This window comes from Lutra lutra, chromosome 4 (genome assembly GCF_902655055.1).
Source record: "Lutra lutra chromosome 4, mLutLut1.2, whole genome shotgun sequence".
Classification (NCBI taxonomy): Eukaryota; Metazoa; Chordata; class Mammalia; order Carnivora; family Mustelidae; genus Lutra; species Lutra lutra.
The window spans coordinates 39,588,025-39,602,132 of NC_062281.1; the positions used below are offsets into that span (position 1 = coordinate 39,588,025).

A 14,108-nucleotide genomic window follows, 5' to 3' on the forward strand; every position below is an offset into this window, starting at 1 on the left:
TCAGATGTGGGCAAATCTCACTTTAATTGCAAAGCCTTCATTTACAGCACACTCAACAATGAATACAACAATGAAAAACAGGAGAGCTGTGACTTTTGCACATATGAATATATAAAAGTTCCTTGAAATTCGGTAGTCGCGGTAAGAACATTCCACAAGAAAAGCACCCCTCCTCATTTCTCTAAAGACCGTTTTACATTTGAACAGATGACTGGGCATACTCGAAATTTCAAAATAGCATGCTGTACCTTGCAAGGAGATTAGAAGAAAATCTTTTTTCATACTGTTAGGCAAATCCTTAGTGACTAGGGTGGGCATGGAAAACCAGCAGAAAGGGAGCACCGAGTGGTACTAAACACATCAGCTCCACACCAGTGACACAGGTGAGACCCGCCCATCCGTGACCCCAGACGTGGGTGTTCAACACCAGCCGTCAGAGAGCGGCCGTGGTCACTGCCTGGAATTGTTCAAAGGTCTCAATTTCGCCCGCAGACAGAATCCTTGAACAGCAAATACAAAACTGTCATTGAATTTAAGTCATAAAGAATCTTAAGGAAATTCTCGTTTTATTTATATAGACAGGGACACCTACGTCTGTCATTAGAGCAATAATCACACAACGGACACTCGTGCTCTGTAAGGTGTGAAGGGTTTGCTCCAACACTGGAATGGCTTAAGAAAAGCATCGTCTAATTCTCATTTTATTTTACACTCTCAAAACAGAGGGAACACAAAGGGAAGGTGTGATGATGAATTCCCTGCCTCTGACGCGAGGGGCTCATCCGGACTGCTGGGAAGGGAACCCCGGGGAAGACAACAGAAGCCCAGCACGCCCCCCTCCAGAGGACTCTACACTGAGTCCATCACCGTGCTCTAGCCACAGCTTATGCTTAAAACTAAGGAGGGTTTCACTTAACGTCTACATTTTAAAACTGGAGCATTTCAGCAACAACGAAGTTCAGAGAGCTCATCCCAGAAGTGAAAAAAAGGACTATTGCTCCGACGTCTGGAACTGAAGTCGTTGTGCTCAGTCCCGCCTCGCTTGCTGGCTCAGGCAGAGACGTAAGGGGGCGGCGGCTCCTTGGCAGCCCCATTCACAGCGGCGTCATCGCACGGCGGTAACAGCACCTGAGAAGACACACAGCGGACACCCAGGTTAGTGCGCACTAGTGCACCACCGATCCCCTGAGCGCTCACAGCAACGGGTCTCTCACGAACAGAATGCTGGTCATCACCTGTGCCAAATTTCAACTCGCCAGCAAGTGGCCACACTTCCAGGAGACGTTTTCTTTCCCTTTTTTTTTTTTTTTTTAAGATTTTATATATTTATTTGCAAGAAAAGACAGAAAACGAGCAGGGAGGAGGGGCAGGGGAAGAGAGTGTGTGAAGCAGGCGCTCCACTGAGCAGGAAGTCCGATGCGGGATTCCTCCCAGAACCCTGGGATCACGACCTGAGCTGAAGGCAGACATTTAACCGACTGAGCCGGCCAGGTGCCCCGAGATGACTTCTTATAGGAGAAAGTGGGAAGAGACTTCGGGCCCTTTCTAGGTTTTCTAACCCTGTTCACATGAGCCTGGATGTCAAAGTACCTGGAGGACCAAAGGGCTGTGTCTCTAGGACTAGAAAGGAAGCAACTGTCTTTTGAGAGGAAAAAGGCTTCTGGGTGATGTCTACCATGTGCACATGATAAGGGTGGGCACCTGACTGACATGGGAACCACTCATGGGGAGATCGGCCACATTTTCTCAGCAGAGCCTCGAGTAATTTACTTCACCTCCATTTCTACACCTGTAATACAGGGATGCCAGAGATTTGGAGGTCTACAGAGTAGTTAACACTGCTTGGCGCACACCTGAGAAGGGGGATACCATCCATACATGGCTGAAGAGGAACAAAAGAGAACAAGCACTTGTGCTGACTGACAACCTTCCTGTTCACATCTCAAGTACAAAAACAAGTGCCTGGAATGGTTCATGAACTGGCAACATAACACCGACTGATTCTGGAGTAAAAAACCAACCGGGGAATATGAACTCAGTAGAATCAGCCTATCTTCAGTCAACTACCATTTACTAGGCACCTACTAGATGGCAGGCACTGTGGGTACAAGGTAATTAAGAGCAAGGACAGTCCCTGCCCTTAGGCATTCAGAGATGAGATAAATGAAAACCTTACCCACCTCAAGTGCTTTGTGCAAAGAGAAAGAACATTCACAAATGGAAAAGAACAAAATTATGGAGATCACTTACACTGAAAACAGTAAATATTTATCAATGTTTGCATTTCCACTTATTTATCCTTTTAGCTTCCAGAGGTACACACTCACGTTTGGAGTTTTTTGTTCCAAGTTTTTGTCATACGCTATTCCCAGCAACACCAGACATAGACACAGACACAGACACACAGACACACACACCCCTACCTCTCTACTTTAACCTACTTGACGACTTATTCTCCTCTTCTCCCAGTCTCGGAGCCTCTGCTGAGCTGAAGCCCAGTCTTCCTTAATGCCGGAGTCGGGCCTAGTGCGTACTGGGCACAGAACTCCGATGCTGGTGGAATGAACGAGTGAAGCATCGCCTGGGCTGGCCGTGGGACACTTTGTACATGCACGCGACGGGCAAGTGCAGCCTGGCATTGCAGGCAGAGGACGTTGGCACTGGTGAGGGTCCAATTAGGAGACAGAAACCACCCAGTCAATGGAACAGAGAAGGTTGCAGAAAGAATGATTAACAGAGGACCAGAGGCAAGCTGTAAAATCGGGCATGATCAATGCATGGGTGTGAACAAGACATCAAAGAAGACACAGGAACACTTTAGGCGTCTGGGGAAGAGGGATCAGGCCCAGAGAGACGAGGTGGTGCTGCGGGTAGACAGGTGAGCACACAGGCCAAGGGAGGGCAGTATGAAGGCAGAGCGCCTGCTGGGACCCCAGTGAGAGAGGGGCGGGGGTCAGAGCATGAACAGAGCCCCATCTTCCACCCAAAGGCCCTTCACCCAGTGTGTGGCAGCAACATCTCCGTGAGGGTCCCAGCCTGACCAGGGAGAAGAGTGCACTCTCTACAACAAAGCCACATCTCCCTGCATCTGCACACTGGCACGTGTGTGTGTGTGTGTGCGTGCGCGCGCACGCGTTAGATACAGTAACTTATAACCAGTGGCACAGCTGTGAGCAAAACTAGAAATACTAAATTTTGCATGACTGAGCTCCAGCATTATGCTCCTCAGCCTCATTAAACAATTACCTGATTAAAATCTTCGATTACCCTTGGAGAGATTACCCTCAAACACAGCGGAGCTACTTTTTAAAAGGGAGTGAAATCAGCCGCTGCATCCAATTTATTCTCTTTCCCTAGCAAAATGCAACACTCAAGATTCTGCAAAATGTACAAAGATTAAACAGATTTTTTTTTTCAAAAAGAAAAAGAAGTACTCTAACTTTGCCTTTTTAAAGATTTTATTTATTTATTTGAGAGAAAGAGAGGGAGAGCGAGCATGAGAGGGGGCAGGGTCAGAGGGAGAAGCAGGCTCCCCACTGAGCAGGGAGCCCGATGTGGGACTCAATGCCGGGGGGCTCCAGGATCATGACCCAAGCTGAAGGCAGTCACTTCACCAACTGAGCAACCCAGGCTTTGCCTTTTGTCACAACAGACTTGCTTTCACACTGAGTTAGGTAGTTTGTCACTGTTTCTTGCAATTTATCTTCAAACTTGTTTTATTTATTTATAAAAGCATTTGAGAGAGAGGGAGAGAACACACACAAGTGGGGGCGGGAGAGAGGGAGAGGGAGAGGCAGGCTCCCCGCTGAGCAGGGAGCCTGACACAAGGCTCCATCCCAGGACCCTGGGATCATCACCAGAGCTGAGGGCAGGTGCTTAACCAACTGAGCCACCCAGGCACCCCTTCAAACTTGTTTTAAAAAGTTTCGGGACACCTGGGTGGCTCAGTTGGTTAAGCAGCTGCCTTCGGCTCAGGTCATGATCCCAGCGTCCTGGGATCGAGTCCCACATTGGGCTCCTTGCTCTGTGGGGAGCCTGCTTCTCCCTCTGCCTCTGCCTGTGCTCGCTCTCTCTCTTAAAAAAAAAAAAAAAGTTTCACTTTATATCGTAATTTTAATATCCCAATATTGGCTTTTGTCTCAAATATCCTACAGCCTTGGACTCTTTACCCAAAGTCAAGATGCCTGGTGTATGGCATCTTACAGACAGAAGAGTCTGTCCCTTCACCAGGGCTTGTGACCACCTCACCTGTCTCTGCTTCCTCACCACCACATACTAAATGCAGCCTGAAGAACAGTCTTCACACAGTACCTCAAGCTCTTTTCACTGACAGTTGTCCAAATGGAGTCTTAAATTTTACATTCGGAAGTGATGTCATCTTTTTAAAATATAAATGATGTTAATATTATTGACAATTTCAAGGAAGGGGTTGGTGCCATCAGGGCCACCATACTTCCTCTATTATAGGCTGTCGATACTGACTAGAAACACTTCCTATTGTCCTTTTCTACTAAGATCAATGAAGTACTTGGAAATCTGAGAAAACTGCAGTAGGGTCAATTAAGACAGAACATGCTAGTTAAGATGCCATGCAACAAAACTGGTTGAAATCCGATTATTCTGACATTTTTAGAAGTTGGCATTTAGTTAAACTCCGTCTTCCACTTTTCGAAATTTAGTCATTCATAATGAATGACTAAAAAGTAATCTCTCAGGACTAAGAATATAGGTCACAGCCTACTTCCAACTGAAGTCACTGTCTGGTACGTGGCAGCTACTCAGTGAGTCGGCAAACAAAGACACATTACAAATCTCAGCTACAAACCACTTTACTTGAAGCTATATTCAATACAATGAAATTCTAATCTAAGTACTGTTCCTTGGAATCTGTCTTAATAGGAGCTCAACCATGGAGTGACTGTGTGAAAGTGTAACTTTATTCCTTGCAGATGGAAAAATCCCTCTTGCCAATGACCCCAGAAGGCAGCGGTTCATTAGAAGATTAGACTCTGTCTGGAGTGTCTCTTTAACTGGGAGTTCTCTCGCTCGGTTACAGTGTGCTTGTGGGAAAGGCAACTCCTCAGTCATTTCAATTCAACTCAACAAATACTCAGAGTGTTACCAGAGCGAACTTCATTTTCCTAGCTACACTGATATATAGAACAGTTGGAGGGAGAAATAAATTAACATCAAAGGTTGCAAAATATAACAGAGAAGCGATTCCAGCTGGCCATACATCCACCAGTGATTAAAGCTCGGAAAACAAATTCATTCCATCAAATACTAAGAAATGATAAAAATGTTCAAGAGAAAAGAACTATTTATTGGTAAAAATAGGAGATTTTTGGATACTATGGGACTTAGGCTATTAGAGCTTAGGCACACTGAAGGCTTATTTGGAACTCTATAGTTGCTAAGATGACATCGTCCAAATTATTCCATGTAAGTCACACAAATGTCTTCAGACATTCACAACAGGCCAAATTTTGTGTCTGTGCAATTATTTCCTGGGAAGAGTATTCAGAGCTTTCATCAGATTCTCAAAGAACCATCCCTGGAGATTCGGACCCCGTGCAGTACAGACACAAACAAAGCAATGGGGGAATATGGTGCTGGCCAAAGTTAGTATCTCGGGTGAAACATGCTCACCTGGAGACGGTGATCAGGACCGGCCGCACCCCTGCCTGAGACTCTTCTCCGGTCCTCTGAGCTCCCAACTCCACATTAAAGCACAATGCAGCACACCCCGTGCACCGGTGGGAACTAGAAAACTATGGTGCCCAGAAGTAGCCCCACAGATACACGTGTGCGATGAGAAAATGAGCAATTCCCTCACTTGCTACCACACCCTCTGTGCTGCTCCCGCCCTGGTCTGTCCTACCCAACTGCTCAGCCCAGTATCTGCCTCTACCCGACCTGATCTACTCCCAGACCTCCCAGGCACAGCACCTCGCTACCAATCCCACTCCGGCTCATGACTCTTCTCTCCTGGAATGCTCTTCTTTCTTACGTTGCTCCATATAAACCCAAACAACCCAAGGCCCAAGTTAAGTTCAGTTCTAACACGGAGATCTGAAACAGTCCAACCTCGACGACACTCTTCTCTACATCGTCATGCCATGCAATTACAGGACAGTAAGTTCTTGGAGCAAAAACACTACAATGATAGATTTCCAGATTCCTTGTAGATTTAAGAAGTCCTAAGAATCAGGACGCCTGGGTGGCTCAGTGGTTTAAAGCCTCTGCTTTAGGCTCGGGTCATGATCTCAGGGTCCTGGGATCGTGCCCCGCAACGGGCTGCTTCCCCTGTCTCTCTCTGCCTGACTCTCTGCCTACTTGTGATCTCTGTCAAATAAATAAAATCTTTAAAAGTCCTAAGAATCACACATTTCCAGTGAACTCAAGACACAAAATCACTTTCCTGAAGCACTTATGTAATTTATCAACTAAATTATCGATAATTCTATACTATTAACCGTCTCATATACATTTACCTTTCTCCTCTTCGAAAAGTTTCTAGAAGGTGAGAGTCTTATATTTCCATATCCCTTTCTCGGAACTGGTTCTTGAGGGGTGTTCACATGTGAGTTCTATCACTCAGTAGATGTGTGGCCATGATCAAATTCTAGAGGTAATATGGTGGTGGACAGTCAAACACAAGACCTCAGTTCAAATTCTAGCTCTGTGATTTATGGTTCTCCGTTACTGAATCTGCCTGAACTGCAGTTTGGGTATCTGAAATGAAGACCATCACAGGCTTCCAAGCGGCGTTGTAAGGATCTAAGGGAGTTAACACACCTAACATGGAGTACAGGCATTTGGGTTTTCAGTGAATGGCACCAATCCCCCAACTATAGCAAGATAATTAAGACAGTATTATCTTCGGGGCAGCTGGGTGGCTCAGTCAGTTCAGCATCTGCCTTCGGCTCAGGTTGTAATCCCAGGGTCCTGGGATGGAGTCCTCCATCAGGCGTCCTGCTCAGGAGGACCCTGCTTCTCCCTCTCCCTCATCCCCCTACTAGTGCTCGCTCTCACACTCCTGCTCTAATAAATACATAAAATATTAAAAAAAAAAACAACAGTTATCATTTTATGTAACTAGTTCAGCTACATGCTCTCCTTAAGTAAGTGATAACCAGTAAGCCATCTATGTACACATTTGTTTACTTGGTTAGAACAGAAGTTTTCTTCCCCTTCTCAGCTCTGGCGGTAGCAGAACACGTTCAAAGCTAAAACTGAAGCTGCTTTGGGCCCTATTTGTGGAAGCAAACACATGACCAGATAAAGGCCTGTAATGGAAGGTCAGTGAACTAACCAGCTATCTGAAACAGCCCCTCTCTGAAGAATCCTGAAGATACTCCTGTTCTTGAATATGAAGCAGCTAAGGTTGTGGCAGAACCTCCCCCGGGCAACAGCCCACTCAGGATTCCTCTGATCTCCAAAGCTAGACATGGACAGCACACTCACGTACCCCTACAACGGGATCTGCCATCCCTACCTCCTATCTCCTCTTTTACCAAATCTAAACAAAATAACTAAATGGTGACAAAAGCCACTCTTTGTCCATGAAAAATGGATGCCATTTTTACCCCGAGGGGGGTGGGCACAGAGCTGTAATTCTGAAACCCAAAGTAAGGTCTGGTTGAAACAGCATATCCGTGCACTCGCTCTTGGCCCACATACATCCTGGCTCCTATCAGTGGCAGGGGGCTGAGAGGCAGAGATGAAGTAACAGGCTGTCTTTGGGAGCAGGGTGCCCTGTGTCAGCCTAGCAGCGCTCAAGCCAGGGGTGGGGGAAGGCACATGCAAACTGTGCATCATGAAAGACCGAGACACCCAGGTAAAGGTGTAGGCAGTCTGCTACCTGGAGAGCTAAGAGCATTAGTGGCATTACAGAGATGAGCCTGGAACAACAGGCATGATGATCCCAGCTGGTCTTGCAAGCAGTGACAGGAAAGTGGCCCCTTCTTTCACAGTAACCAGTGGTCCTCACCATTTTGGGGGGCTGTGGGGGACCGTTGGGAGCTTTGGTAACGTTCTCATGTAATGAGAACTCTCCTCTGTCGGCACACACAGATTCTGTTTACAAAATCAACTGCCCTTCTCTACCCACAAAATATGAAAAACTACAGAAAATACCACTGGGAACGGAGACTTCTCTTGTGTTGTCTGCTTTGGGGAGCTACGGGGTGGGAAGCAAGGGGTCCGGTATTCACGAAAGCCAGCCTCAACATAGCCATTAACAGTGCCTCAAAGCTGCCTCACAAGTAAGAGAGAGTTGGCAGGACGAAGTCATAATTCTGCTCCCTCCTCTTGTTTCAAGAGAAATTTTGAACACAAGCAGCGGAGACTGATGTTATTGCAGGGGTAATCCTGGATCTGTTCCTATTTACTGAAAAGGCAAAAAAGAAAAAAAAAGAAAAAAAAACCTGGCAAACTTATTTTAAGTATTACCCCACGAGTCACAAAGGCTATCACATAGCAAAATGGGTGACATCACCACTGAGAAATGCTGCAGTAAGAAATGGCAGAACCCCCCAAGACTTTTAAATAAGGGGTTGACAAATCAGATTTATGATTTAGATCAATCTGGCAGCAACAGAGAGAAAAAAAAATGGAAGAGAAAACAGAGCCGAAAAGACCTAAGAGACTAAACGTTAACAAGCTGAGTGAGGACTCCCAGGCTCACTGGCCACCGCAACGAGGAAGAAATGGAGTGAGCCCCTCGGAGTGCTCTCTCGGGGATGACTGCTGGGTGGTTGGGGGTATGGGCACAGAGCTGATCTGGTTCATATAACCTAAGCAATTTCCTCCAACGGAGATCAAGAAGAGAGACAGATGATTTGTTAAATACTTTGGTTCATTTCGTCAATGAGCGTGGGTCCCACTGTGTGCCGGCACTGAGGACACCACACCAACCGAAACGGACGAGGCCTGAACCAGCGGACGGGTTATCTGCTAGTGGAGGAAGCTGATGAACAGAAGTTCTCTTCCATGGGGAAGCGAGGACCTTCTCAGCCGAAGTCCAGTCACAAGACCGCCCCACACAAACACTGTTTTTTTCCTCTTTGCCACCGTATCAAGAAGCCTGGCGCCCACTGGGGTGGTGCTGAGAGCCTGGGCTGTGGAGACCATGTGGGTCTACCCATCCCAGCTCCAAGGCCTCGGGCCCGCCACTTAACCTCTTAAACCCTTACTTTTCTCCATCTGTACGCAGGGGCCATAACCGTCTCTCTCTTACAAGATTAGTGAAATAAATCCAAGCAACGTGCTTAGTGGATAGTAGTACAGGCATGAACAGAGGCTCAACTCTTTATCCCATGCATTTATGGAATGATGAGATGGCCTATGGTACTGGACACACTCCAAGTGTCAAAATGACCCAGAAATAGCCAAAATGGAAATTAACTGGGATATAAAGTTTTCATTCCATACACGAATGGATGGCTAGACACAGATGGATACAGCAAGAAAGGAACAGAGTGGGAAGGAAAGAGAGAGAGAGAGAGAGAGAGAGAGAGAGAGAGAGGGGAAAGTATGTACTATTCTTTTTTGATAGTAAACTAAAACAACCATTTATGGAACAAATCCTTGTAAAAAAGTGAATGACAATGCATTTAACAGCTTTAACTACTCTCTTCCAAAATTTTAGTGACTGTTTTACAAGCAAATTATTCTTATATTGATTTTCTACTATAGTTTGTTAAATATAAGCCTGATTCAAATCCATAGACAAAATCAGAAATATGGGAGAACTGTAACTTTCTCAGGAAAGAGATATCCTTTGCAAGAGCCAAAGGATTAGGGGCTGCTCTTTGCCAACTCACTTGTAGAAGGGGAAAATTCAACTCGGAGGTCTTTCAAGGCCAAAAGCCAGGACCATTAAATTCCTCGGGATGGTTCAAATAGTTGTCCTACAAATGCCTAGAAAACTTGGCCGAAATTCCCACTAAGGCAGAGGTCTGGGAACTCTGAGGGCCATCTCTGGCCTGCCACCTGTTTTTCGTGTGGCCTGCGACCTAAGAATGGTTCATAACATTTAATGGTTTAAAAGAAAAAAACGCCCTGTGATATGTGAAAATTATGTAAAATTCAAATTTCAGCATCCACAAATGAAATTCGATGGGCACACAGCCACACTTACTCACGTATGGATTATCTACAGCTGGTCTCACAGTACACCAGCAGGGCCGAGTCGTTACGACAGACACCATATGGCTCACAAAGCCTGAAATACTGACTCTCTGGCTCTTTATAGAGAAAGTTCGCCTTTGCCTGTTCTGAGGGAAAGCAGTACCCTGAATTCGGCCCTTGGAAACCGGCTACTGTCAGATGTGAAATTATACAGCCTTACAACCACCTCACCATTTAGAGGCACTTAGGGAACTCTTCCAAAGGTCCATTTCAATTACTCACAGGAAGTCAAAATTTTCTCTTCTTCACCATTTGTTAAACCCCAGAACAGTCCACAATGTATCTTGTTTAAAACAGGCAGCCGTTATGGGGCGCCTGGGTGGCTCAGTGGGTTAAGCCGCTGCCTTCGGCTCAGGTCATGATCTCAGAGTCCTGGGATCGAGCAGGGAGCCTGCTTCCTCCTCTCTCTGCCTGCCTCTCTGCCTGCTTGTAATCTCTCTGTCAAATAAATAAATAAAATCTTTAAAAAAAAAAAAAAAACAAAAAAAAACAAAAACAGGCAGCCGTTAAATTAAATGCTCGTCTTAAATTGGTCGCACCACACCTGCCTGTTTAGAGGAGCTGCCTTTATGCACACCACACAGCGAAGGGGAGGTAGTGGACTCACAAGTCTTCACAGTTAACTGAAATAACCATTTGGACACTTGACACAGGGTTATCACAAACAGAAAGTCTGGGTTATCTTTAAGGAATCTAGATTAACTATTTTCAAACTTTTAAAATATCCTCACCAATAATATAAGTAAGTAAACAAAGACATACACATAATTCCATTTTAAAAATTCTAAGGTACCTGTTTTTGTACATTTGAACATCTGAATTTAGGCTTTGCCTTGTAATCGACAGCGTCTAAAATAACGGTGCCATTTACAACTGGCGGCATCTTGTATCCAGTGAATCCAACACACCAGGAGATGAGGTAAGCAGACTTTGGGAGGTTCTAGTGAGAAATCCCCCTGCCGAGCCCTGCCAGCCAACGGAATCATTTCCAAAAGCAAGACAGAGGATTTTATCCTCAATTCACTGCAAAACTACTATAAATTGTACTTATTTGGTATTATAGGAAGAAGTCATTATTTCTCTTAATTCTCAGCAGACAATTCAAATTCTTTTATAGATTATACTCATAATATAGAACTCATACTTCAAATAGTTCAAATTGGGTCAAAAACTCTCCCTAGTGAGGTATTTGGTCTGGAAATACCAAAATAATACAGCAGCTCAAACTGAACGTTAAAAACCTTCTGAGCACTTAAATATCTAATGCTTAAATAACTGTATCTAAATAAATACATCTTTAAAAGCGTATACTTTTTTCTAAAAGAAAAATACCTAATTTAACTACAGAGGAGATGGAAGAAATGGCTGGCAGGCCATCACCACGGTAACCTTCTGAAAAACAGCCTGGCTGCTTCCCCGGCGTTCCCCCAGCCTGATCTCCCAGCCTGAACGTGCGACGCCACCTACCGCGCCATCTCCTTAATTCTACACTGTTCCTTCCCGAGGCTGCCAAGGAAGCTGTAGGAACTGCTCACTACCTCACATCTTAGCTTCTTTCCCATTTTACCCAGTTCCCCCTTCCCTACACGCTCCCCTCCCTCCCTCTCATCAGTGGAATGTCTCCTGCTTTGATTTCCAGCATCCAACGAATCAGTGTTTAATTTTCTATTACAATCTAATTTGTGCCTATAAGCTTCGTTTCTTCCTAGCTGTTAACTGCAATACAAACTTCCGTATTCCGCTTTTTATTTTTTATTTTTTTTTAAAGATTTTATTTATTTATTTGACAGACAGAGATCACAAGTAGGCAGAGAGGCAGGCAGAGAGAGAGGAAGGGAAGCAGGCTCCCTGCTGAGCAGAGAGCCCGATGCCGGACTCGATCCCAGGACCCTGAGATCATGACCTGAGCCGAAAGGCAGCGGCTTAACCCACTGAGCCACCCAGGCGACCCCTGGTATTCCGCTTTTTAAAACATCACAAGCCTTTCTTCCGTTACTACGTTTGTAGTTCATAATAATTTCTATGACAATAAAGACATTCTGTCAAGGGGATGGACCCTTATTTTACCAAACCACTCCCCAGTTATTAAACAATGCGCTTTGATACTTTTGCTGTTAAAAATGATGCTGCACGGACATCTTATACATTTTTCTTATTGCTTCATTAAGATATATACCTGGAAAATTTTCTAAGTTAAAAAATAAAATCCAATGTCTCCTTTGTTCCTCGAGTAAAAATCAGCATGAACTCTACTACAGACGTGAGTGGTAAGTCAGTCAACTTCTGTACGTGTTTTAAAGTAAAATACAATGAAAACAGAGGTTAACTATATCAATTCACCGTAAAACTACTATAAGTTGCTTTTGCTTACTATTATTATAGAAGGGTTACAATTAAACAATTAATATCCTCTTATCCAAGGTCACAAGGAAAACTGGGTTTGTCTGAAGTGTTCTTCCAGAACTTTTAGGTTTCTAATATCTATGTGTTGACTAACCAGTCCAGATGCTTGCTGGAAAGGACTGAAAAGCGGTATGGGTCACAGATAATTTCTAGCAGACCGGGATGTTTTTTAAAGTGCTGTATTTTACTAATGGAGGGAAGCAGTATGAGCAGAGTTAATGTCATATAATGCCAGCTAGAACCGTGGAAACTACCTGAAAGCAGGTGAAGAGCTTTCAGGAGGAAATCTCGTGCACCAGCCTTTTCAATCGGACCAGCGGGTGGGCACCCCTGCAGCTGTGTGCACATAGCAGGAATCAGGAGGATGCTGTCGGCTGCGTCACCAGAAGTGGACTGTTCAACAGCACAACTCTGAAGGAGGAGGCTGCCTCGCTGTTATAAAGGTGCCTTTTAACCTGTGCTTTTCTTCCGACTCTCCTCAGTCACCCTCCCATCCCTTCCACTGTGCTAAAAAGCGAAAGTAAGCGAGGGATATTAAAAAGTCCTACTGCTGCTCAAGTTTGCGACTCTCCCTGAGAATTAGCTGTGTGGCTGCTTCACTCCTCGCCCCAGGGAGGCCCGTGCCAGGCACCGGTGCTGAGAAGCCCTGGTCCTGGCTGCCATCTCAGCAGACGACAGTCTAGGGGGAAGTGGGTGCCTAAGAACAGACAGGAGCCAGGCTGCTCAGGGCACAGGGTCCCTCCTGCCACTCGTGAGCCCTGTCATCTTGGGGAAGTAACCGGGGGTCACTCTCCTGTACACAGGGATTAGGAGAACCTTCTTCAAGGGCTCTTGAGAGACAAAATGAGCTCATTTACACGAAGCACCCAGCTTAGAGCCTGGCAGATGGCGACTGCTACTCAAGTGTCTGGGGAAAAGCTGTGTTCCCGAAGCCATGGACTGGGGAGGTGTTAACAGATGCAAAATGCAGAGCATCACTGGATTATTCAGCCCTCAGGTAGATGGCCTCTGTGGGAACAGCTGTGGAGACAGCGCACCGAAAGGTGGCTGGGCAGCTAACTTCCAAGGTCTTGTCCTAGCCTCAGAGTAAGGGGCTTTTGTTGCAGGTAGAGTCATACACAAGAGATACCCCTGAGAATCATCTCACTCCACAGACCCTCAATGATCAACTTTCATTTCTACCTCTTCCAGCTCTCTCAAATCCTTCCCCTCTTCCTCACACTCTCTCAATTGTTGCCCTGATCAGACCCTGAGCATCTCCATCCTCACAGGAACCTTAACTCTGGAGATCGTCTCCTAACTGCTCTCTCTGCTTCTCTGAGATTTTACCAAATCTCTATCAACTTCTCCGTTGTCTTGGCCTTTTAAAATTAAAGGCTGGGTGGGGGAAGCTTGAGGAGGAGAGATCATACAAACTATTAAGTTACAAGGCAAAAGGAGACATACCGTTGAAATGTTACAAGTAAGACCCCCCCCTTTTTGGATTCCAGTAGGTGGTATGCCAGAAGTTT

The 14,108-nt window shown here is 45.5% G+C and overlaps 1 protein-coding gene across 1 annotated transcript in view; it reads right to left on the reverse strand.

Moving 5' to 3' along the window:
- LAPTM4B (lysosomal protein transmembrane 4 beta) overlaps nt 1-14,108 on the reverse strand; it is a 78,373-nt gene continuing 64,265 nt past the window's right edge. Inside the window, exon 7 of the mRNA XM_047725852.1 lies at nt 1-1,128. Within this exon, the coding sequence (XP_047581808.1) occupies nt 1,051-1,128 (78 nt within the window). The 3' untranslated portion in view covers nt 1-1,050. The remainder of the gene's footprint in view (nt 1,129-14,108) is intronic.